At 40.1% G+C, this 27,532-nt stretch overlaps 1 protein-coding gene across 1 annotated transcript in view; it reads right to left on the bottom strand.

The window, feature by feature from the left end:
* Window positions 1–10,766, bottom strand: part of edil3b (EGF-like repeats and discoidin I-like domains 3b) — a 15,421-nt gene extending 4,655 nt beyond the window's left edge. Inside the window, exons 1-9 of the mRNA XM_057321077.1 lie at window positions 10,564–10,766; window positions 9,180–9,254; window positions 9,028–9,057; window positions 8,605–8,733; window positions 6,672–6,785; window positions 3,945–4,126; window positions 2,870–3,025; window positions 2,321–2,465; window positions 1,749–1,933 (exon numbers count right to left, since the gene is read on the bottom strand). Of these exons, the coding sequence (XP_057177060.1) occupies window positions 1,749–1,933; window positions 2,321–2,465; window positions 2,870–3,025; window positions 3,945–4,126; window positions 6,672–6,785; window positions 8,605–8,733; window positions 9,028–9,057; window positions 9,180–9,254; window positions 10,564–10,642 (1,095 nt within the window). The 5' untranslated portion in view covers window positions 10,643–10,766. The remainder of the gene's footprint in view (window positions 1–1,748; window positions 1,934–2,320; window positions 2,466–2,869; window positions 3,026–3,944; window positions 4,127–6,671; window positions 6,786–8,604; window positions 8,734–9,027; window positions 9,058–9,179; window positions 9,255–10,563) is intronic.
* Window positions 10,767–27,532: the final 16,766 nt, after the last annotated feature.

Here is a 27,532-nt window from a genome sequence, read left to right as displayed (position 1 = left end):
AGAGAGAGAGGAGAGAGAACGAGAGGAGAGAGAACAAGAGGAGAGAGAACGAGAGGTGAAAGAGAACGAGAGGAGAGAGAGAGAGGAGAGAGTACGAGAGGAGAGGGAACGAGAGGAGAGAGAACAAGAGGATAGAGAACGAGAGGAGAGGGAACAAGAGGAGAGGGAACGAGAGGAGAGAGAACGAGAGGAGAGGGAACGAGAGGAGAGGGAACGAGAGGAGAGAGAACGAGAGCAGGAGAAAGAGAGGAGAGAGAGAGAACGAGAGAAGAGAGAGAACGAGAGGAGAAAGAGAACGAGAGGAGAGGGAACGAGAGGAGAGAGAACGAGAGGAGACGGAATGAGAGGAGAGAGAACGAGAGGAGAGAGAACGAGAGGAGAGGGAACGAGAGGAGAGGGAATGAGAGGAGAGAGAACGAGAGGAGAGAGAACGAGAGGAGAGGGAACGAGAGGAGAGAGAACGAGAGGAGAGAGAATGAGAGGAGAGAGAACGAGAGGAGAGAGAACGAGAGGAGAGAGAACGAGAGGAGAGGGAACGAGAGGAGAAAGAGAACGAGAGGAGAGGGAACAAGAGGAGAGAGAACGAGAGGAGAAAGAGAACGAGAGGAGAGGGAACAAGAGGAGAGAGAACGAGAGAGAGGGAGAGAGAGAGAGAGGAGAGAGAGAGAGAGAGAGAGAGAGAGAGAGAGAGAGAGAGAGAGATTGGATTGTCTTCTTCAGTCGTTTTAGTCTTAGAAAGAACAGAAGTGTTTGTGTAGCTCAGCATCACACTTCAGCTGTGGGTTGGAATCGGAGAGTAAAATGAAAAGTGTTCAGGAGAAATAAAGTGTGTGTGAAGGACGTCAGAAATAGAAGCGGAGCTGTGCTGCTGCTTCAGGCGTTTGCAGTGTTGATGTCTGAAAATGTCATTTTAAAGTAGGTTACACCGCCGCAAACCTCTGAGAAAGTGTTTGATGACAAAACAAATCTTAAAGCTGCTGTGGCAGCACCTTCTCTCCGACGGTTAGCGTCTGAATTTACTGCCCTTCACCAGATGAGGAACGTCCTACTAAATCTCTCAGACCTTCACCTGTAATAACTGCACACACTCTATGACTCTCTGTGAAGTGAAAATTCTATTGAATCAGCCAAACCCACCGACATCTGACAGAAATGAGCTTACAGTCGTGCACGAAATGTTTCTCATGATCTTAAACACCTCTTGATCTTGAAGGTGTATGTTTCGTAGTGAAAAATATAACTGTGCAAAATGATTGTTAAATGTTTTTAGAAGAAAAAAGTGTTTATGATCATGTGCATGTCCTGATCTCAGATCAGTGGTGTATCAGACTGATCCGTCTGTTATTCCAGCAGCAAGACACACTCATGTCGAGTGTGCGTGTGGGGGATTATGGGTAAAATAAATGATCATCTTGAAGTCTATTGATTGTTTGAGGATTAATGTGTGCCAGGAGCCACAGAACATCATGGATGAAATATTGAATGATTTACAGCGCAAGGTTCACTGATTTCCCCTTCACAATCCCCTTCATGATTCTACTCGTGATGTTCTCTTGGACCCGTTTTTCTATTAGTCTTAAAATTCTCTCTATATATAAACCACTGCATACAATTCTGTATCTTTTTCTTTTTTTTCGTAGTGTATAAATGTTGGCTAAGTGATATGTGCTGTTTATAAATCATGAAATATATTTTCTTCATTGAGGACTTCTTTAGATAGAAACATTAGCGTGTGTTGACTGACTCACCTGCAGCCACTGTGATTGGTCATTGTGAGCGGACGTCCACGCGTTGACTTTGCCCTGTTTGTCCAGTCTGGCTTTGGAGGGTTCCCAGGAGAACATGTCCATGTTGAGGGTATGAAACACACTGGAGGAGGAGATCTGATGATCCTGAATGTGTCTGCTCTTCATCCCCATTGGCTCCGAGCATCCTTCACCAAACACGTGTGAATGTAAATGTCACACTTCAGACTTTGACAGAAATATGAACCATACAAACACGCACACACTCACGCACACACTCACACACACACACACATGTTGGGTTTCCATGTTTTATGGGGACATTCCATAGACACAATGGTTTTTATACTGTACAAACTGTATATCATATTCCCTCCCCCTAACCCTAACAATCACACACAACTGTCTGCTCTTTTACATTTACACTAAAGTTCATTCTGTGTGATTTATAAGCTTGTTTCCTCAAGGGGACCAAACAATGTCCCCACAAGGACAAGGGTTTTGGATATTGCCATCTTTGTGGGGACATTTTGTCCCCATACCGTAGGGTTTACCCTTCCCACACACACACACACCTGTGAGCTCACATCCCAGCAGCTCCAGACGCAGCGTGCAGTGTTTTCTACAGACTTGTGGGTAAATTCTGATGTACTGAGCTTCAATGGAAGGACTGAAGGAGCTGGCAGAGGGACTGCTGTTATCTGTGTTTCCACTGAATATCTGTTCACAAACAAACAAACAAACAAACGTCAACCCATTAAATCAACAGATTTAGGGAGGGGGCATGTAAAACTCAAGTTCATTTTATGAAGTATTCTTTAAAGTGTATTTTAAGACTAATATCAATATACTTGCATGTCTACTATTTCAACTGGCCCAGATGGCGCTTTATAAAAGCATATTTTTTAAGTGTACTTAGAGAGAACTTTGAGGACACAATTAGTTTACAAGTGTGTTTTTCATTTGTACTGTCAAGTTTTTTTCAATACTTAATGTATAAATAATATCTGGGTGTGAATTTGTATACTTGTATACTTCGTGTGCTTGAAGTAAATGTCTATGATCAGCTTCAGATTTGGTGGGTTCTTTCATGTGGGTCGTGTGTAAAGAGCTCTGTGTCTCACCATGTCCTCGTGTGTGTCCTTGATTTTAAACATGCTCCAGGCCGTCCCGTCCTCACTGTACGCTACTTTATATGACTTGACATACCCGGGACTCCCGAGACGCTTGGCTCCTTGTGTTATCAAACCGGTCACTCTCATCCGCCGCTGGAGATTGATCTGTGAGAGGATAAAATCATACGATGAATGAGTGAATCATCATCATCATCATGATCATGTGAAGTCTGCTGCTGCTCAGGCACCTGCGGGGGGGGGGGGGCTTTGTTCATCAGAACAAAGACATTTATACAGATTTTGAACAACTCGAAGGTGAATAAATGATGACAGAATTTATTTTTGGGTAAAGTATCTCTTAATGAACGATTTGTTGAATGAGTCCTGTAGTTTGGTCGCATTTAAAGAAACCGTGTGGCACACTGACACCTAGCGGTTGAGTTTGGTATCGCAGTCTAATCAAAATATTGGAGAGACGAGTTTAGCCAAGTAACGCTTCTTATCGGTTTCTTTTGCTTGTTATCAGAAATAATCTACAGGTGCTCTATTGTTTGTGCGCGCATGCGCAGTAACGTTAGTTTATGTCGTCGCTTTAAAACCATCTATAAAGTCCTCAAATCTCTGAGTATTCCATTACAGAAAAGCTTTATGAATTTCACTTCACATGTGCAAAAACCCCCATGTGATCCCGGTCAAACACGGTGACATGTTTACGTGTGAATATGTTCCAAAACCACCTGGCTGGTTTACATGTGATCGGGAGTGTTTTTGTACATCACGTGGGTCAGACAGTCACATCACTGTTGAGTTGAGGTTGTATTTTAGGGATTGCTTCTTTAATCTCAAGGGATATAAAATAGAGTTAGTATGAGGTCATTCTGAGAGATGTTTTAAACACTCTAATGAAATCTAACACAGATGTACCCTGAACACACACACGTGATCGCTGTATGATTGATACTGTTATTGTGTTGAATGACTGACAGCTGTTTCAGGGACGGAGCAGGTTATGCATTTCACCCAAAGACTGAATAGACTCAACTTTGAATAAAACAGAATGGACAAGACAATGTGGTGTGATGACCTGAATCCATGGATATCGATCTCCTTCAGCTGAGCTCCAGGCATTGACCAGACCCTTCTTGTTTAGTCGAGCGAAGTACGGAAACCACTTCTGCAGACCGAACAGAGCTCGATGTGTGGATGAGGCTGTTATCTGCTGGTTTGAAATGATCCCGCCCTCCATCCCTAAAGGTCCAGAACATTCTGAGAAAAGAAGACGCAAACCACAAAGGTAAGAGAAATCAAGTCTGCACATACAAACGTCCATTCACATATCAAATTCTCTCAAAAGTGAATGACCTTATGCGATCTGTGTTCATTCAGATGGATGAGACATAACATAAACCCTAACTTTGGGAAGTAAGGGACAGTTCAGCCAAAAAGAATCATCATTTATTCTCTCTTGTCTTGTGTGACTGTAAGTCCGTATGTGAGTCTTTCTTCAGTGGAACACAAAAGCAGATATTTAGAGAAAAGTCTCGGTGGTTTTGTGTTCGTACAATGGAAGTCAATGGAGTTCAGTGTTGTTTGACGATCAACGTTCTTCAAAATATCTTCTGTTGTGTTCTGCAGAAGAAAGAAACTCGTGCAGGTTTGACATGACCCGAGGATGAAGAAATGATGACAGAATTCTCTTATTTTTCTCACGTTGAAATGAACACCACAGTTCTTGGGTGGAAGCAGGGCTGGATTGGTAATCGGGCATACCGGGTATTTTCCAGGTGGGCCAATGTACTTTTTGGGCTGAAACGGACGCACGGTCCAGAGAGATTTAGGGATTAGAAGCGTGAATCGTGCACGTATGCACGGAACGCGAATGCAATTGCGAATCGGACATGTATGCAGGAAAGGCAATGACAGCACCACAACACCCAACCCCCCCGTCGACACTAATGAAGGAGGGCCGAATCTGGTCAAAATTGCCAGGGCCAATTTAACGTCCTAGTCCAGCCCTGGGTGGAAGGAAACCCGTTGCTGTGTCTGAAACCGTTCCCTCGCTCACTCCTTCACTATTCCCTATACAGCGAATGACATTTGAGTCCACTATATGGGAAAGAAGCGAATGAAAATGAGTGAACGATTTCAGACACTGACGTAATATAACCCGCGTCTGACAGCTCTGTCGCGGACATTCGACATAATGCTTATCTTACACCTGTGTGGCTTCATGGGTTAATGGCTTAATAAAATGGTAAAGTTCATTTTCACCTTATTTCTTGTCAGGTCTCGCGTCTAACCGTCTGCCTGTCTCTGTGTTTGTTTTGACGGCTGGCACGCAGTGCTCATTGTCAGCGTGTGTGTGCCCCTGTTCTCTGACCGTGGGACTTCTCTCGCTCGAGGAATCGCCTTCCTCCGCGTCACTCCTCTCCTTCATGTGGGTCCGGTACCCCCAGAGGTGGTGTTCTATCATTGGCAGTCTGCGCTCTCTCCTTGGGTCGAGTCCACTGAGCCTGCTAATACCACAGACTTCCTTCCTGGCTTTACTCTTGTGACACTTAATAAAGTCAGTTTAACCTGCTATTGAATCCGTGTGTTGTGTACCCTGACAATTTGTCACGTTTTTAATAAAAGGAACAAAACCACTGTTTGCCGCCTTTATTTACTTTAACGTTTAATACAATTATTTAATATATTTAAAATCACTCAGGTTTCGGACACCACTACAAAATGGCAGAAACACGATATAGGGGAGCGGTTTCAGTCACAGCCCGTGTCTCTCTCATGCTCACAGGTCCTCACTGCAGGCCGGTTATCGGAGGCTTTCATCGCTTTGTCCTGAAAAACATCTGTCAGGTTTAAACCCCTGGACGCCGCGTCATCACATTCATCGGTGTCCTATGTAGACTGAAATATCATCGCTGCAGTCCCGGCGTCGTTCTGGAGCTCAGGGGATGACGTTACTGAAGCCTCCGCGTCTATCGATCGCTTCGTGTGTGGAGCCGGAGGGTCCGCTGGGAACACTTCTTGTGTTGTCCGGAAAGCACGATCACAAATCAAACCTCATCGAGGTGTGTCACTTCATATTCGCTCCTCTGAGAGCACATGACATTCTCTCACTAATTCAATTCAACGTCCATAAGTGTGTTGAGACACAGTTGTGAGGTTCTGGAACATCCAGTGAGTTACGAGGAAATGTGTAGACAAAAATAAACAAAACTGAATCTGTACACCGATCAATGTCATCTTCACGTCAGAATACTCTCACAACACAGCGTCTGAAGACAGATGGCTCTCATCACCAGCGTTGGGTGTAACTAGTTACTAATTAATTAGTTACTGTATTTTAATTACTTTCCCTTGAAAAAGTAAAGTAAGGGATTACTCTTATTTTTTTCTGTAATTTAATTACAGTTACTTCTGATGTAATTAAACTAAATACTGTGTAATGTATACAATAGTGGAAATGACATCCAAATGATGAGTCTAGCTTTAATGTATCTTCTCACATTTGTAAACTTTGGTCAGTTAATAAGAATAATTTATGTTGTTGTTTATTATTTTTTTGAATGAATTAAATAAGCCGTTTCTATCGTTGAATCACTTATTGATATAGGATATAGAAAGTAATTAGTCATTGAATACTTTTAGGAGAGAGCGATTTGTACAGTAATCTAATTACACTATTGAATATTAGTAACTAGTAATTCATTACTTTTTCAGAGTAACTTGCCCAACACTGCTCATCACGCACACGTGATCCAGTTTCGTTTTAACGAAAGGAGGTGATGAAGTTGTGATTCTCACTTACTGTACTGACAGTTTCTCCCCATGTATTCACCGGGACACTGACAGGTGTAGTTGGCCCGCAGATCCGTACAGCTGCCTCCATTCCTGCACGGATTTCTCTCACACTCATTAACGTCTGAAGAGAGAAGACGATATAAATCAACCGCAGGACGTCATGTCATTCTGCATTCAGTTATTCATCAAAGACGACACCCTGGGAAAATCTCCAAAAGGTCAGACGTAATTTCTCATGATCTCTGACACGTTAATGATAAATCTCTCTCACATCACACCTGAAAATCTCCCATCAAACCAGAATATTACACAAACTGGGTATTGAACGCTGACTCGGACCAGTAAGCAACCTCTCAGAGCATCCTAACTTTTTATTCCAACTAACAGAGACAAAACACAAAAATCTTGTTGTTTTATTATTTACAGTTTTGGGAAGTAAGATTGGTTTCAGTGTTTTTTTAATAACTGTACATGAGTTGAACAATACTGCACAGTTTAAAGGGATATTTCAGAGGCAAAACAAAATGTCCCCATGTTTTACTCACCCTCAAGGCATCCTGACTGAATATTCAATTCAATTTTATTTATATAGTTCTTTTCATAATGTGCATTGTTCCTTAAGCAGCTTTACAGGAGAAAATAAGAAAAACTGAAAAACACAGAAAAGGTCAAACACAGCACAGTGCATGGTGTTTAAAGATCATTCTAATTAAATATGGTTGTCTTCTTGAAGAATAATGCAGTCGGAGTTATAATTCCACGTATCATTTTACTTCCAAGCGGTAGAATGGGAGTGAACAGGTGTTGATTTTTTGAAGCTCCAAAAGAACAAAGAACTGCTCGACATGGCTCTGTGGTCTTAACACAGGTCTTCTGAAGCGAGAAATATCCATGTTGACAGCACGATTAACGTTGATGTCAAGCTTCCGTTATCCCTCTGCTGCGCGTGAACCAGAGGCTTGTTTTGTCTGGCAGATGACGCAGGTGACGAACATGGCATTTTTTGTTTTGTTCCAATAGGATGCCGTCTCCTCTGCTCGGGAACTAGACATCAATGTTAATAGCGCTGTCAACATGGATATTTCTCTTAAACAAACACATCGTTACGCTTCAGAAGACCTGTGTTAAGACCACGGAGCCGAGTCGAGCAGTTCTTCGATCGATGGATGCATTTTTTGGAGCTTCAAAAAATCAACACCTGTTCACTCCCATTCTACCGCTTGGAAGTAAAATGATATGTGGCATTATAACTCCGACTGCATTATTCTTCAAGAAGACAACCATATTCAGTCAGGATGCCTTGAGGGGGAGAAAAACATGGGGACATTTTGTTTTGCCTGTGAAATATCCCTTTAATTATTCTCATCAGCTGTGTGACTGAATCTCAGAATCTCTTCTCTTATCTGTGCTTTCAATCTGGACTGCCCTTCTACAAGTCACTTCAGGAGACGGTGCAAATTAAGGTCACGTCTCTCTCTCTCTCCTGAAGCAATGAATAATGCAGGCGCTGTGCTGTGCTGTGCAGGGAATAAGATGCTCCTCACAGCATCTAGAAGAGAATATCTTTTATTTATCTGTCTGTGTTGATTATATTCCTGTCTCTTAAACCCAAACCAGATAAAACATACACATGCAGAAGAGATTGTGCATTTGATGAAAACACTTACTCGCGTGTTTTCATCAAAACGTCTTATTATTTTCATCAAAACATGTTTTCATCATTTCGTCTTATTGTTTTAAACAGAGAATATCTGCCTCATAATCAAACCTCACTCGCAATTCTGTCAACTCCAGAATCAACTGGCAATACTGAGCTGTTGACTGAGACTCAAGAAGCGGTTTGGGAAGAAATGTTATTCTGTATGTGACCATTACATCAGCACCAGCCAAAACCGACTGACTGATAGAAGCATTTCTGCACAATATAAAAGGTTTCTTACTGTGTTGGCAGTGGACACCTTCAAATCCAGGTGGACACCTGCAGACATATCCAATAAAAGTGTCACCTCGATACGTCTCGCTGATCTCACACGCGGCTCCGTTGTGACACGGGTTCGGACGGCAGGGTCCTGAATCACACAAGCACAGTTTAAGAAGTCTAGACTGGACAAATAACAAATAATAATGCTCGGAACGATACAACGCGTTCATCTTTAATGACACATCTCTGCTTTCATTATTATTTCATGTCGTCATTGACTTTGAACATGAAGCAAATGTATTTAATATTCACAGCTCATCGTTTGAGCATCAGTCATCTGTCCTGTAATATGACATACGTATCTGGAATAAACTCGTGAATATTGTATTGAGAATATTGTGTGAAGTATTGAGGAGGTTTTACAGTCGATTAAGAAACGCACCGATGACCGCTGGTTCTTCCCATCCTGATGCTGTTGAGAAAACAGAAAGTATGTTTCAGACTGAATATTTATTACAGAAATGAAACGAACACCGGTTGGCGTATGTGACTCTAACATCAGAGTTCTATTATAGAAAAGAAATCCAAACTCACACAAAACATTTTCATCAGCGGGTGCAGTGGGACAGTCAGCACCGTTCTCACATGAAACCGGCTCACACACCTCACCTACAAAACAACTAGTAATTATTTACTTTTTCATATTCAATATTATAGAATTACAGAAAAAAAGAGTAATCCCTTACTTTACTTTTTAAGGGGAAAGTAATTAAATTACAGTAACTAATTACTTTGCAGTCTGATGTGTTGCAGAAAAAACTATGATTGTTTTCAGGAATGCACTTCAGCTCACTGTGTGGATAGAAACATCCGCCGAACACCTTTACATGTATTATCATGATGTGATATGTGATGCTAAAACCTCCACCTGCATGATCTCTAGTGTTTACACAGGTGTAGATGTCAGGCCAAACGTCACATTACACTTACTGACTCTTAAAGGTGCAGCGCAGATGTTTAGAAATGCCAACATGCCAGTGCTACAGAAATGCAGAAGGTTAAGTGAGATGGAACATATTGCGGTTGAAGAAACACACACACTAGTTTCACTCTGATTCAACACAAAACTCAGATTGTATGATAGAATCACATGTGAACTACAGAACAAAGAGTGTCAGGCACACATGTGCTGTGCTGCATCCATCACAGGACGGCTGAAAAAGAAAGATCCTAACTGAACTCTTGATGCTGCTTCCTTTGTAAACAATGCAGAGAACATCTTCAAAGCCCAGTTATATTTTACAAAACACTCTTACAAAAATGTTTCCATGGTAACCATACAGACATTTCAACCAAAATCCCAGGTCACGCAGTTATTGTTGCCATGAACAAAAAACATGGTTTAATCTTTTCTAGGCCACGGCAATGTTTCATGATTACATGTATTTTAAAAGCAGACGCTCTAAAAACACGCTTATCTAAGCTGAGTCTGATCCCTGCTCAGATCCTTTCTGACAGAAACTCTGGTGTGTGTGTGTCCATATTCTCTCTTTAAAGGTCAGAGTCAGCCGCAGATGCACAGAATGACATTTCACACAATCACATCACATTCGTTCATTAAATGCACAAGAGGTCTCTGTTTACAGCTCACAGATGATGTCTCAATGACCTCTGGATCACCTCGAAGTAACATGATTTGATATGGGTTGTTGTTGTGATTTTTCATCAGACAGCATGCACAAAACAGACATTACAGCATCATTGTTCCGTTGGCTTGCATTAATATAGGCTGACGTTTAACAGAAAGAATGGAGGACGCTGATAAAGTCATGTGACCAAAATAACCCGACATGTCATTAAAATCTCCCTCATGAATTATGAGTGAGGTCATTTGAAAGAAATGAATCACACGTTAGAAGTTGAGTTGTACGTTAGAAACGATGTGTCGTATTCTAGATTATTTGTCCTGTAAACTCACCCGTGGATGTTGGATGTGTGATGGAGGCGTCAATGCGGAGGAGCAGGAACACAAATACAGACAGCATCACAGAAAACATGTGCAGGATTCTCTCCTGCAGACACCGCGATGCGGACAGAATCCCACTGAAAGATGTCCGGCCGGTGTGATGCTGCGCTGCCTCTCTCACTGCAGTGGTGCTGCTGAACACACCACCACAGCATCATCCACTGAGAGAGGGAGAGAGAGAGAGGGGGGGGGAGAGATGCTTTATTACGGCTCATCGAGAATAAAAAGAGTAAAAGGTGAAAAAAAACGACATTACATTTGGTCACTTCACAACTATCCATCAAAACATGTGTGTTCACATATTTTAGAAAACGTATTTTCTCACTTATTACATCTTGCTAGGTTTGTTTTCAGTCAACATAAAATAACTGATTTATTACAAAAGAATAATAAATAAATATTAATAATGTATACAGGATTGCTACAATCTTTTATTTGCATTACATCTTGAACCCTTTAAATCTCAGATCTAGGTCTCTGACGCCCTCTGTAGGACCGCAAGGCACCTTCGTTTTACGTCCTTTTCAAAACAGTTAACAGGTGCACGTGCTACTTTGTTGCATAAACAAATTAATTAATTAATAAAGTAGTAAATTGTATAAATTACCCTATATATTGAAGTATAAATCCAGTAGTCATATAAATCTGCTATCCAAATATATTTAGGCAAAAACTATGGTTACCATAATAATAATATTTTGTTCTTGTAGCACGTATCGGACACGCGCACTCTCGAGAGATATGCGTGTTTTAGCGGACAGCGCCAGAACACGCCCAGCGCGAGACTTCAAAACACAAAAATGTTTATGCTCATTTTATTGTATAGATTATTCTCTAAAATGGTAAGTTGTTGTCATAACGCAGCAACAGAAAATGTAGAGAGCAGAGGTTTTCTTAGGACCACAGTATTACGTATTTTTTTACAGTATTTTTCCTCACAAAAGCACTTTATTCATGGTATTAAAGTCCAGCGGCGGACTGGCCATCTGGAGCACCGGGAGTTTTCCCGCTGGGCCGCTGGCAAATGTGGGCCGTCCCACTCAGTACAGAAAGTCAGAAACCATAATATTACATCTTTTTTCTATGCAGCAGATGAATACGTGCGTCGATCGACAAACGAGCGTGTGTTTGTGCTGTGCCAGCGAATGTCCTGCCCTCCCCCTCCCTGACTGTTATCATTCTGCGTCCCAGTGGTTTAATGCAGCAGCGGTAACAAGTGCTCGTCAATGTCAAAATATTGACCAATCAAATTAAATAATGACCGGGTTCACAGAATTCCAGCCAATCAAATTACAGAGAGCACTCAGAATACAGCCAATCAAACTAAAGAAGACAGAACTTTCGGCCAATCAAATTGAAGGAGGCAGAACTACTGTCGGTAGGCGGGCGCTTAACATGCGCGAACTCCAATGCGGGGATTCAGTTTGAATGATGACCGTGTAGTGAGATGTAAGAAGGCAAACATAACAAAGCCAACGGTTTTACAATAAAAATGTTTGTGAGTTTTGCTATTGAAATCTTCGAAAAATGAAAAATGGTTTGTCACATAATTTAAGACGTGTGTTCGTGTTAACATGTCTAAAAACACACTGAAACAGATCAGGCATAAGATATGACATTGGACTATATACACGTGTATGTCATACTACAGGCCTTTTTATTAGCATGGAAGAATTCAATAGACTGCAGATCTATCATCACAGGTAATGAAATGACTTTTAATTTTCCTGTCAAATTTGTATTCAATGCATAGTTTAAAAAAGCTTATTAAACTCTTTTCATTAAGCTTATAAGTAAGCTACTTACTTATTAAACCCAAAGAGTGAATGTTTTCTCTCCGCTCTTCTCTTCTCAATTTATAAATCCTAAACACTAACTTCTTAAAACTTGTATAAATGTTGATTTTGGACTTTATAGCTGATTTAAAACAATATTTGTAAGCAAAGTCTAGTCACACCATGTCATGGTCCATTTAAATACATTGCCTTATATTACAATAAATACTTTATATTAAATGTACATGTTTAGGCAGGCTTTTATGTCATTTAGATTTCTGTTTGTTGCTTAGACTGTACTGGCCTTTACTGTTTAATGTTTTATTGACTTTGCAAGGTGGCATGAAAGGTCTTAAAAACATTGACATTTATGAATTATAATGCTATAGAATGGTTTGTGCATCAGTGCGTTGTTGTGTTATGTTATGTTGCGAGCTGGGTTTTGTGGGCCTCTCCTGCTGAAGAAGTCCAGGGTCACATTTTGCTCCCAGTCCGCCCCTGTTAAAGTCTCTCCTCCATTGGCATCCATTAAAGAAACGGGCCTGCCGAAAACCACTGACAACAAATATTCTTATTCAGCCGAGCAATAAAGTTCTTCAGAAACACGTGACTGTTCCCCTTTAAACATTAGAATTACGTTCATTAAACGTTTCTTGTTGCTTCACATGTGCATTTCGCGTCCCCCATTAAGCTTTACTGTAGTAAAATTAAGCAACATGTCCATATATGGCCTATGACGTCATTCGGAGTCAGAGTCTGCGCAGTAGTGAGCGCGAGGAGGACCTGCAGTTCACAGTTTTTGTCACTAGGTGACAGCATTGTACTTCATGATGTAAAAATCAGTTCTATCCAAATAAAAAACGAACGAGCTTTTAGAGCTTATTTTGGTTACGCACGCTTCCAGAGCACAAAAGACCGACACAGTAAGATAGAGATCAAATGTAAAATAATTATATAATAATCTAAATTAAAACATTATATAAATTTACCCTGTATAATCTATACATATAGGCCTATACATTGAATTTGCCATGTTGTAAATATGGGGCGCATGAAACAGTTACTTTTGAATTAAAATAGTCTATAAATGATCACATTTAACACTTATAAAAATATTTAAGAACATAAACTTGTAATTAAAACATTCTTATGTTAAGCACTTTTAATGAGACGTTCTTGACGTGTGTGAGAATAACAGTAAAGTATGCAGGTGTAAATGAATGAAGATTGTAGATGTAAAATAATCTTGGTTTGGGTAAATTTGATGAGAAATGTTTGAGTTCATATTAGGATCTTCAATAATATTGACTTTGTGACATTGTTGACATCTCTTCTGAAACAATTGTGGAGATTTACACCTTTTTTTCTCAGGAGAAATATCTGAGACGCAGATGAGACTTAAGCGAAAGGTTCTCATTTGCTCTCCATGTCATTTCATTGATGTCTCTGACAAATCATTGAGATGTTTAAGATGTTTGATTTTATTGGTTTGCAGGAAAAGACGCATGCAGTAGCTGTTTGACATCACATATGTTAGTGTATTATAGATGTTGGACTGTGCTGACCAGTCAACATCATCAGTGTCTGTGTATGTTATGGCTTTATTTCTGTTGACTTGTTTTTACAGGACTGTATCACCTGACCGAGCTCAGTTTTCTCAGCGTGAAAGAGCTGCGGAGTGATTTAATTCTTCTGTGACGACCTCTGAGAGACACAATGGAGATTACAAGCACCCACTGACAGCACAGTTGGTCAGCAGAAGGCTCTCTATGGCCCGTACTCCTGCCTCGCTTTTCTCTTTATTTTCCTCTTTCAAAAGAGCCCAATAGAGCACAGCAGGTCTGAGTAAAGAGACGCGGAAAAACGTCTTCCAACCAACATTACAGACGAGGAACAAAAGAGTTCACGTTTATCTTTTCCCAGCAATAATTACATCCATTTCACATCCAAAATCAACAAGAGATCCCAGAAAAAGAGAACAGAAACAGGCCTTTTAAATAACGATGACATGCTCACATCGACGTATTGGTTGACAACGAATGTCTCTTTTTTGGGGCAAGAATTTTCAAGCTTTTCATTGGATGAGAAGGAAAGAATGGTATGTTGTAGAAGACGTCCACCCGTCAGCTAGCACAAATCCACAAAGAAGTGAACGTCTCTTTTCTCAGTATGAAGTCGCAAGCTGACACGTTTGGCTGTGGATGAAAGAGACCTGCAGGTGTGTCTTAAGCTCTCTGAGATGTGTGACTGCAAAACATACAGCCAGACCCCAGTGCATTCTGGGATAGACATCCCATGATGAATTTCTCTTTTGACGGCTGCGTTGGCATCCAGACAGTCGATGACTTTACAGACTATTATTTTTAAATGCTTCCAACACGATCTCATGGCAGTTTTATGAGTGGCTGATTTAATATGACTTTGTTATCGTTGTGGCTTTACATTTCACTTTTTTATAAGTTAACAATGTATGCTCATTCTATGCTGTCAAACTTTGCTGTAGTTTACTGTAGATTTAATTACTTCCGCAGACCTTCTGCAAGAAAAACACGTTTACTTTCGGTTTTAAGTTAAGACACGACCTTCGAATGCAATGAAACCACCATTTGGTTTAATCATTTGTAAATATAATGTCATATATGTAATCACATGTAAAAGACATTTACATTTAATTTTGTGTAATATTAAACTACACCTGTCAAAAGGATTTGCAGCATCCGGGTTACTGGGTGTTCACTGCAAAAAATGACTTTCTTACTTAGTACTTTTGTCTTGTTTTCCAGTACAAATGTTTAAAAATTCTTGAATCGAGATGCGTTTTCTTGATGAGACCACATCATTTTGCAGTGTTATTAGTTTCCAGCGGTTGTTATCTGAGAATAACAACAATTTGAATGTCGCAACTGGCCAATCAGAATCAAGCATTCCAGAGCGCCGTGTAATAATCAAAATGAAAACACTTTGACTTTTGAGATTCAAAATAAGCGACAAGAGACTGGTCTCGTTACTGGCATTAGCACAGCAACACTGCAAAAACTGTCATTCTTTCTGAGCATTTTTGTCTTGTTATCTAGTCAAAATCTTTAAAACTTCTTAAATGATGATACATTTACGTGGCCTAAGATATTTAGTCTTATTTTATGACAAAATACAAGATTAGGTAAGTTTACGTTTGAAAGAAAATTGTAAATTAAATCTACAGTAAGTTACAAACCTGCTGCAAAACTACAGCAAAGTTTTACAGTGTGAGTTACATCAACGCAAGTGCTTTACTTAATGTGTTTAGTTTTTAAGTACAATCTCAACTACTAATTTCAATTGAAAACCGTAAAGATATGTTCTAGTACCAGTCATACCGTATGAATTTATATGAATTAGCCATCTGGTAAAATAGTTATGAATTCTGATGATATCACAACTAATGAATAAGAACAAACTTAAAAGAGTTTTTACAGATAATCATACACATAGTTCATGACTACACAGCATATATTTCTCCTTAGAATTTGAATCAAAATGGTGCAAAATAACGTTGTAAACCATTTTGGGGGATTCTGTCACAGCACTTAAACTCTTAAAAGGTCTTTGCAGCGATGCCCATAGCAGAAACATTTCTGATTCCCCAAAGAACCAAAAAAAGTCTGAAGACAAGAGAAAGGTTGTGTGAATACTTTATAGAAACATACAGACCAAACACGATCCTCATTTGAACCTGTTTGTCTTGAATTTAATAACATATAGATCGCTTTTCCATAATGACCATTTAAACAGATTGTTGATCATTTTGTGTGTGTGTGTGTTAATTGAATATTTTTATTAGACTTGATCAGTAAATCTGATGTTTGATGGAATGTGGAAATGCAACAGGTCTATAAATATGGTTAACCTATGACCTCTCGCCCATTGGACTTCATATGAACAGACCTCGTGCCCTTAACCACTCGACTGGTTTTGTCAGCTGAAGGAGGGCGAGGTCTGTTTTCAATGATGGGTTTCAGGCCCTCTGACCCCGAGCATTTAACCCCTGACCTCCCTTTGGGCAGCTGGACGGCCCACCGCTGGGCCGAGCGTCTCCAGCGCGCTGTAATCCATCCAGCTGCCCTCTCACTCCATGCTTCATTCATTCAACTCAAAACCAACAGACCTGCCCTCCTCTTCACGGGACGCTCTCATCTCCCAGCCACTCCATTCATTTCATTCCTCCTTTCTTCTGTCTCCTTCAGCCGCTTGCTCAGATTATTCTTCTGGTTTTTGCATCTTCAAATCTTTTTTATTTTGAAAAGGTGTTGGTAACCATTATACGGACGGATGTCTTATTCAGACATTCTGGGTGAAGCGGTGCATTGCGGTTAGTTTGGTGAAGGCACAAAAGCTGGAATTACTTTAGAACAAGAAGAAACATAAAAGCTCCACAGACGTCAGCCGTTCGATTCAATTCACTCCGTGTAGAATTCTTCTTCTCAGACGGTTTTAACAATATGTTAATGAAAGGCCTGTCATTTATTTGCATTTTAGGGAGACAGTCATCTGTGACGTTTGTTATTCAATTATAGAGTTTTTAACACTTATTGCCAAATCACAATGGGTTTTATTTGACTGATAAGCCAAGTATTTTTTTTATCGTTGTAACATGAAAAATAATCTAAAGGTTGTCCATTTAAGGGTCACTGTTAATAAAAGTCCACTTTTATAGTGCATTTACATTTTTATCCAATCATTTCTGTATTTAGTTCTACAGTCAGTCTGTATATTAATACAAATGCATTCAGGAAAACACTTTCTTTCTTTGAATTGTTTGCTTTACTGTTTCACAGTCAGTGGCTTTAGAAGCTGGACTTGATTTAATTCACACATATTTATATTCAGATCTGTTTATATTCGATTTCAATGATTTTATGGCTGTTTGTGTGCGTGCGTGTGTGCGCGATAACTGACCCAGTAGATTTTGAAGTGTGCGTGTGTGTGCGCCGGTCAGCAGGTCAAAACGATAACTGACCGAGTAGATTTTGAAGGACTCTTTCTGTGAGAGGTGGTCACTTCACTTTTTCTGTTTGCTGGTGTTCTTGTCCTGCAGAATATAGACACTCAGCAACAGATGGACGGGTCACAGTCATGTTGTCCGTGAGGTCAGAGAGGACGAGGCTATGTACAGAAAACACAACGTCTTAGACTCTTTCAATGACATGAAATGTTGTTGTTTTTGCAGTTAAAATGTGAAAGGGCCTTTGGTCTAACACTTATGTTAAACACGGTTGTAAAGATGTACGCTTGTGTGTATGCTCTTGTGTCAGTGCACCAGACAGAAACAGAAAGGGGTCGTGAGCGATGAATGTAGTTGTAAAAGAAAGGCTTTGTCTCAAGCGGACGCTGTTAGGTTGAAGTATTGTCGCTGGTCGACCTCTCGGGTCAGCGCCGACTCTCCCAGTATCAGGAAACCGACGGAGGGGTTTTTCCCACGCGTTGTAAAGCTCTTTGTCCCACGCAGAGACGGGCATTAACGTTTGAACCTTTCCTTTTGCCCACTGCATTCGACCGCCGGGTCGCTGGGCGTCTCCCCGGTACGTTCGATAAAACCCCACCAAGAGCTCCCTTTGCAAACGTGGATAATAAGCTTCAGCTAAGCTAACTGTGACAACGTGGGCCAATTTTCCGGCCTGCTGAGTCTGTAAGGAGTTTTTATGGAACACACGACTGGAGCCGAAGACTTTTCAATGGAGTGTTTGTGTGAGAGGAGAACGCACAGGGCTCAGAGGGACGGAGAGAGCGATTGTAATAACCAACAAGGCGATGAGCGTGTTACGATCTTCTCCTTCCTCTGCCTTCCATGAAAGATCGACACAGAACACGATGACGGAAAGGAAGCAGATCTCTTTTCCTCAGAAACGCTGTTATATACAGTAAATGGCTGTCATGCTCATAACCTCGAGCCTCAGGGTGTTAATGGAGGACGCAGCTCGTTAGCCGGGCGATAATTAGCATGTGAGTGGGGCGGGGGTTTGTCTCAGATGAATGTCTAAGGCCATGTTCACATTTGACCTCTTTTTGGACCAGAAAATGTTGACAATGGCGCTTTTTTAGTAAAAAAAAATGCTCGCAGCCTTGTGGTTACAAATAGCAGCCGGCAATGTTCGAAGATAGCATTTGTGCACGAAGGCAGCTTAGAAAGACAGGCTTTACAGGCATCGTAACAGAATTCTATTTGAATACAAACAGAGAGCGTCTTTGCTATAACCAATCACATATTTAAAAACTACAATACTAATTCCTCGCTAGAAATGCAATCAGAAGTTGTTGAAAATGAATATTAAAGTTAAATTTATACAAAACTATCCTCCAACGGGCGTTTCGACCGCCATTTTATTTTTTCAAGCTTGAGCCTTCTCGACCAATCACGGTCCTCGCATGTTGTTATGGAAACGACAGGTCTCTGTCATTGGTTGGCAGTGAAAAAGGTGCTTGACGTAGGGCGTTTTTTTTCCGAAAAGTTGAACTTTTTTCAACCTCAAAAGACACTCTGAGCCGCAGAAAAAGACGCCTGCGCTGGTGTTTAAAAAAGCTAGCAGCTTCAAAAAAGAAGTCGAGTCAAGTGTGAACACGGCCTAACGTGAGAGCGTTCAAGCCTCTTTACATTTGTGCAATGCATTAGAGATGTACAGTACAGGCATTAGTACAGTTCTACCGCTGCGCTCGTGTTCACTCGGCTTTGTCCCGTCAGCACAAGACGAGAGGGCAACGCATTCACGTCCAAAGACAGCCTTTATACGTCCAGCTGTAGCTTGTGTAGATCATGCCAGGAGTCACGCTGTGGGATGGCAGACAGGGAGAGATAGTTCTGGCCCTGTACCCTGGCAACTGCCCCCGGAGACAGCGGGTCGACGGCTACAGACTCCTCAGACGCGTCTGTGATGAATAAGAGTTGGGTGAAATAAGAGAGCCCCTGATGTTTGAAATAAATCTGACAGGCCTTTCTGAGACAAGTCCCGGTCTGGTTTTCATCTGTCTGCACTGTTGGCTGGTTTTGTTATTTTATGACGGTTGCACTGTGCAGTCGCATGCTTGCTGATGTCATAATTTACAATCACGCATTGTGTTCGGTGAAAAACGCTGGGTCTGTTGTATTAAAGTGCCGGCGCTAAAAGGCCTCGGGGTTCATCACAGCTGGAGTGACGTGAGTAAAGGAACGCTGAGATCTTTTTTCATTAGGCTTTAGGATCTTTTTCTAATGATCGTGAGGGTGCATTTTGACAAAATAAAACAGGCCGTATGCCGTGCACATACAGTATATGCATGACCTGTTACATAGTTTAAAGCAAAGATTCTCAACCCAAAAAGGTCACAGATGATTCTTACACAATATCTTTTTTTTAAAACACATCACATGTTATTTATGTCAAATATCTAAATCATATCAGTTAATTATTTTAATAAATATGATTTTAACATGATTACCCTACTAGATTAACAAGACTAAAACAGATGAAAGTTCACTGCAGGAGTCTTTTAAATATCAGGTTCATTTTGTTCTAACTCTTGTCAAATCTTGTGTACACCAGTATTCGGATGTTTCCCCTATCAGTAGGCCTGCTTTAGAAATGTTGTCGTTGTCTGTCGGTTCTGTTGAACTTGAACTGAGGCAGCTGGACGGTCTGACTTGCTCCGCGATGAATCGTTTGTCAATCAGTAAAACATGAACACATGGGACAGAAAGAGATCATTGGATGAACTGGATATTTTCCAGCAAGCAACTGAAACTAAACCGGCGTTGTGTTGTTTATAAGTTCAACATCTGTTTATTTCTGGTAAAGTTAAAGTGTTTCGCAATGACACTGTCATGGTGCTGTCGCTGCTGTCCTGATTTTAGGATAGTAGCCAAGTGTTTGCATTCATCGTTATTTTACTTTAACACACGTGCACGCTAGGGTTGGGTACCGGACTCGGTACTTTTAAGGGCACCGACCGAATTACGTCGGTACTACCAAGTATCGATTCACATTAAATCAATCGGTGCCAAATGTCGGTACTTGAGAACGCAACCCGTTCTCACTCCCTACTCGTCACATATTTACGCTCGGTCAGCGCCCCACAGCGTCACTTTTGGACGCGCAGGGTACCCCTTTGGCGTTGTTTTTCGACGAACAGGGAACTGCGTTGCTGTTTTCTAAATGCTCCAGACCGAGATGCGTGCAATTCTTAGCATTTCATAATTATTTATGGTTTTAATATTTTGTAGCACCTAACCTCACCCTAACCCCTTCTCAGCCATATAAAACACAACACGCGAATACAAGTACAGTCACGGGTATTTATTGCACAAACTGACCAAAAGCATTACAAAATATAACAAACAACTCGTTTCGCAGACCTTTTTGCACCAAAGCCGTACGATAACTTTACATGAAGATGCCGCACGTGTCCGTGAATACGTGGAGTCGGCTGAGGCTCTCATTCAAAAGATAAACCGGAACAGCTAAATGCAGTCGGTTGCGGGAGCCAATACCGTTTCACGTCCAAAGCCAACGAAATGACGCGATCGGACACGAGACACGGGAGAGCCAATGGCATCGAAGCTGACGTAACTTCCTCTGGCGGCAAATTTGGAACGTCGTTCTTCACTGGATTTGAGATTTACGGCGGACGGTGATCGCTTTCGCATCGGTTCCTCATACAGATTGATCGTTTCGCGTTGGTACCCTTGGAATATCTGTATTTTTGAACGACATTGTGACTGCTTGTATTATGTGTTTTATATTACGATAAATAAGCTGTTTTAAACATTCAACAAACATGACTTGCTCAAACTGTCTGAATGGTGTCATGTAAATGCAATTATCCTGGCCATTAAACTTAAATTAAACCCCGAAACATCATCATTGCAAATTATATCTAATATACAGTACATTTTTAATGACGGTGAAATTCGCGTGCCCTTCACGTCGAAAAACGACGCCAAAGGGGTACCCTGCGCGTCCAAAAGTGACGCTGTGGGGCGCTGACCGAGCGTAAATATGTGACGAGTCGTGAGTGAGAATGTGTTGCAACCGTGAGCAGGTACGAAAGAGAGAGAGAGAACATTTTACTTCACGCAAAGCGAAACTAAAACCGCTAATAAAGCAGGCTGTCGTTATCAACGTACAAAATGAAAATTAACACTCGACTCTACATACGGTTATCATATTTATGTTATTTATTTCACTTGTTCTTGTTTAGAAAATTAAGCTCAGACGCAGCCGGCACGCACACACATAACACTGCGCTGAACATTTAAGTTTGTTAAGGCGCTTTGTGTTTTCTGTCCACCAATGAATAAAATCATCTCATGAAGTCCTGAAACAAAGTTATTAGAGACAGATTAGAGCAGTGGGTGGAAAGAGGTGAGTGAGGCCAACCGTCAAGGTGCAGTTTAAAGCGCCGCAGGAGACTGATGCGCATTTACATCATGTATTATTGTATGATCAACATTATATATTTATATGTAATTCTTTCAGTATCTCTGTTAAAAATGTATATTACAAATCAATCTGTTATTGTCAGTAATGATGCTGTTAAATATATTTTTGTAGACTTTTCAAGTTTTGTTTTTCTATATTATCTAATGGTCTGTTAATGGCGGAGGCCTCATGGTTTCGGTAAATTATCACACTGCATGAATAAATGATTATGTGTGTGAGTAGGAAATAGAATAAGCTGGTTGTAATAATAATGCTGTAGTTATTTCTATAGTCTTTGTGTAAAATTTCAACAAAATGTTTGAATTGAGAGGTTTGGACTTTTTTTCACTGAAATAAATAAAGTAAAGTACCGACAAAAGGTACCGTTTAGTACCGGCACCGAATTCCAGGTACTGTTTTGGTACCGGCTAAAAAGTGAACGGTACCCAACCCTAGTGCACACACACACACACACACACACACACAAAGTTGTTTTGCTAAAGCTCTTTTACAATAGTCTTAGCTGTGGTAACTTCAGTGTTGGGTAAGTTACTCTGAAAAAGTAATTCATTACTAGTTACTAGTTATATATTCAATAGTGTAATTAGATTACTGTACAAATTACTTTGATTAGACTTGATTAACTTGATGAGAATTGATTCAAGGATAGACATGAATCGTCTTATTAAATAAATAAATAAAAAATAACTATATAAATTATTCTTATTAACTGACCAAAGTATACAAATGTAAGAAGGATACAATAATGCATGCGTTTTTAAGTTTTAAATTTAAATTTTAGACACTTTTTTATTAATGTCATTTCCATTATTGTGTATATTACACAGTATTTAGTGCAGTCACATCAGAAGTAACTGTGTTTAAATTACAGAAAAAATCAGAGTAATCCCTTACTTTACTTTTTAAAGGGAAAAGTAATTAAATTACAATAACTAATTAATTAGTAACTAGTTACACCCAACACTGGGTAACTTAATGTATGAAGGTAAATTTACAATGATGTTTGTTTACAGAAAATATAAACCAGTCGTGGTATATCGAAAGGAACCTGTGGATACTGTGATGAATAATTATATGAGATACTTCTGTTTTATAAGAGATCAGTACTTGAGTTCAGAGGCATCATGTGAAAAACTAGCATTGCATTACCATGTTTTTTTCACATGTACTATGGTATTCTATGGGTACAAATGCAGTATATATCAAAGTACAGTACCGGCACTGCTGCAGTCTAGATCCATGTTTCAAACATCTCAAAACATTTGGTGTCGTTTCATTGTCTCTTTGTCTGTTTGGTGAGGTAAAATAATGTAAAGGTGGCAAAGATCTGCCCCCGCGGGTCAAGCATGTCTGCTTAACCTGTCATCTGAGAAAGGCCACCTCACAAAGAGCTACAGGAGAAGGATCTTGTCATTACCATGGTAACAGCCGGCTGGGTACCAATCAGACGTGAGTGGGGGAGGAAGTATTCAAAGTGCTACATAAATCTGAAATTGCTGTGCAATTTTCTATGGCAATTATCCCGAGAGAGAGAGAGAGAGAGAGAGAGAGAGAGTGCAACTTCACAATGAGATCAAGTGACGTTATCACCCTAAATATTCAAATATAATTGTTTATTTACATATCTCGGATCAAACCTTGATCTGTTCATGTGTTATATGTTAGATTCATATGTGGTTGATTCATTCCTTTAGTCCGTGGCTGCCGGTGTACAGATGTGATGTGTCCGGTGTAGGCCGGGGGTCAAGTTTTAGCTGGTTAGCTTTGACCACCCATCTCCTGAACTCATAAAGATGATAGTGTGATGCTCAGTTAATGTCTCACAGATGAGACCCAAGAGAGACACAATCCTCTGAACATCCTCGAGGTCATTGACTGTCATTGAATGTGACCTGAGAGGTCAAGACATGTTCAGCTGAAGTGAAGTGATGGTTGACCCTTCATTAACTGACATGACGGGCTTTTACATTTCCCAAAGGACAGAGACCGCACATTCAGCCTTCAGAAGACACATCTTTATCATGCCATAGTTTAACATGAATATCCCATCATCATTGTCTTGCTCAGACATGTCTCTCTCATAGATCAAGAGATTTGATGGAGTTCTTAGGACTTATTACGTTATTATAGTTTTTTTGTAGAAATTGTTGGATGTAGATACACAATAAGTGTGTGTATAATAAATTGGTAACACTTTACATTAAGGTTCCCTTTATAAAGCGTTTGTAAATGTGTTCATGAATGATTAATAAGTCCTTTACAAATGCATTATAAAGCAGTTATAACTGCATGAATAAAAAGGGGTTCTAACGAAATACCTGCCAAATAGTGAGACATTTTAACTGGCATGTTATAAATGCTTAATAAATCATGAACAAACAAGTTTACAACAACCTTTGTGCATTTAGTGTTAAAAAGCGATCAAAAGTTTGATGAATTTATCTTGGTGAGCAAGAAAAAGTGCTTTGGATAAGCATCATGCTCTGACGGCATTCTGGAGGGCACCGGAAGACATTCTCAATGGGATCAGGTAAGCTACAGGGTTCGAAAAGTGACATAAGATATGAAACATACAATAATAAGGAAATACAGAACACAACACCCTACGGTCTCCCGTCTGACAGCCTATTTTGCAAACAACATCAAGATAATAATGAATCTGCTTTTGAGTCCAATAGATAATGAATAAATACATTTATTAAGCATTTATAACATTTGAGTTTAATGTACTTTAATGTAATGTAATGTAATGAGGGAACTTTAATGTAAAATGACAAAAAATATATTGGTCATGAATATACAAGTGTTTTGTGAACTATTCTCACACCATGTTAGCCATAAATGCATCATTTTTTGAGTTATAAAGACAAAATAATCTTTGTTGTTAGATATGATGATAATAGGCGTTAGTTGTTTTCTGGAGCAGACGGGCCGCTGGTGTCGTGGAAGGGGAGGTGGGATGAGGTGGACGGCAAACTGGCTGAAAGTTCTCAAGGAATCATTTCTATTTCACACTCCACTTGGCTGCTGATTGGAGATTTGTGCGTTAGCATAACAAAGCCTCAGAGCCTGTGAACTTGAGGGACCTTTCGACCTCGCCGATCTGGTGCTGAATAGGCTCAGGCTCCCCTCCCCGCCTGCCGCGTTCGTGGCTAAATTGTTAATCAGGGTAATTTAATATAGTTTTCAATATGGCTGTATATCTCTCCATTCACAGCTTCTCCTCTCGGCCCCGAGCGTTCTTTCATTGGACTCAGACGGGCAGCTGCAGTCTCCGGGTATCATGCATTGCTCTGCTGAAGTGGCCAGTGAGTCGAGGTGATGCTGAATGTGAAAACCTCTTAGCCTTGTCTGACTGGAAGAATGATGGAGACGCTCTAGTGCCGGTTGAAGCCGTGGCGGGACAATGGTCCGTCTCCAACCAAACGCTCTGACGTACCCACGGTCCGGTCTGAAGGTTTTCCGGATAACTGACGTCTTGCTTTTCTGGGAAAATATAACAGGTGGCCCGCTGTTGTTTTTCTTGAATAACATCCACTTTTGTTCTTAACCGCATTATCGGTTAAAAATATTGCTTACCTTAGCTTAGGAAAACTGACGTGGTTTGAATACATAAAACAATAAATAGTTAACTAACAAATGAAGCGTTGCTTTTTACTTTTTACACTTTTACTTTTCAAGTTTTATTTGTCAAGTGTACGGACGTCCATGACAATTTGCACATTCTGCAGCAGAACCATATGATAAAATATGAAGAATAAAAAATACAAAGAGCAAAGAATCAAGTTAGAGTTTAAGGGACAGTTCATCAAAAAATGAAAATTCTGTCATCATTTACTCACTCTCAAGTTGTTCCAAATTGCTTAGTAAATTTCTTTGTTCTGTTGAACACAAAAGAAGATATTTTGAAGAACGTAGGAATGCCATTGTCATTTTTCCTACTATGGGAGTCATTGGAGAGGTTTAGAGATGATGTATTTTTGTAGGCTAACCCGGAAGTAAGTGCCGCGCTGGTTCCCTCGACCGAAAGTCTATGCGTTTCTCTATGTTTTAAGAGATTTGTGCGCTTGTCGCATTATTTGTGAGATTTATGTGCGCGATGACGTCATAGAATAAAACATGAAAATATTTAGAGGTTTTGTTTACCACATACCTTATATCGGGCGATTTACCAGAAACACATAGACTTTGGTGCAATGGAACTGGAAGTCCTAAAACGCTTCCGGGTTTTGCATGCAAAAAGGTCAAAAATCTCTCTCACGTACCTTCTCTGGATGGGTTCCACATTTATGGAATGATCTGCCCGCTGCTACAAGATCAGCAGATTCTGTGGCCATCTTTACGAACTGTCTGAAAACACATCTCTTCCGTCAGCACCTAACCCATCTTTTCTACTCTATCTATATAAAAAAATCTTTAAAAACTTGGCTCTGTACACTGTAGTAGGCTTTGTGAGACATGTTTTATTGCACTTATGCTTTTTGTTGTCCTAATGCTGACCCAATTGCTTCCATTGTTTACCCAACTTGTAAGTGGCTTTGGAGAAAAGCGTCTGCTAAATGAATAAATGTAAATGTAAAAATACGTCATCTCTTCGGCTCCCTATGGTGGCCCAGAACTGTTTGGTTACAAGCATTCTTCCAAATATCTTTCTCTGTGTTCATTAGAATGAAAACATTTATACAGAGTTGGAACAACTTGAGGGTGACTAAATGATTTTTCAGTTTTGGGTGAACTGTTCCTTTAAGCTGCATACAACAGTGATTTATATATACAGTATATACTATATATATATTTTTTACCATAGTAAATCCATAGTTATTTTTCATATGGTTGATCCGGTTAACTTACAGAAGCTGTAGGTTGTGCGACAGTTTTGAAATGTGTTTCTCTGGTTGTAAAGTGGTGTTTGTGTAGTGTAGTGTGAGAGCGTGTATAACCAGATTAATGTGACACCTGAAAGTTTGCTTTCACACTCCTCGAAACCCCAAAGTGTGAGGGTGAACATCTGTTAGCTCAGCTGAAATATACATCATGAGCTTACAGGCCTTTATTTCAGGATTTTGAAGACTTGAAGTGCTGTACATGAAGAGTTTATTTCCAAAGTGAGACGTTTTTTTATTGTGCATTCCAATTAATATCAATCAAACTGTAGTTGGTTTTAATTTAAGCTGTAATAACTCAATAAAAAACATGATTGTGTTTTATTGTGTTATTTAGCTGTATTTTTAAGTTGTCATGTTTTTATTGTTACTGTATCTCATTTTGGAGACAAACTCTTCATATTTACCCCTTAACCTAACCCTCACAGAAACCTTTCTGCATTTTTACATGTTCAAATATATATAATTTAGTTTGATTTCAAATTTTGTTTTTCTCATGAGGACCACAAAATAAAAAACGAATTCCTGTATCACTATGACTATTTTTGTGGTTTAGCAGATTTATATAGGTAAATATAGATTAGCAGGACCTCACACACATTTGTTTCTCTTTTATAGTGAAGACTGCATTAACTTCTGGTGTTTTTCTACAGTGTTAAACCAGTGTTTGCATTTTTAGATTTTCATTAAAACACGCACGCACACGCACACGCACACACGCACGCACGCACGCACGCACGCACACACACACACTCACTCACGCACGCACGCACGCACGCACACAGAGAATAGTGAAGGACAAAATGAGTTTTTG

This window comes from Triplophysa rosa, linkage group LG22 (assembly GCF_024868665.1).
Source record: "Triplophysa rosa linkage group LG22, Trosa_1v2, whole genome shotgun sequence".
Classification (NCBI taxonomy): domain Eukaryota; kingdom Metazoa; phylum Chordata; class Actinopteri; order Cypriniformes; family Nemacheilidae; genus Triplophysa; species Triplophysa rosa.
This window is presented reverse-complemented; position numbering and strand designations above follow the sequence as displayed.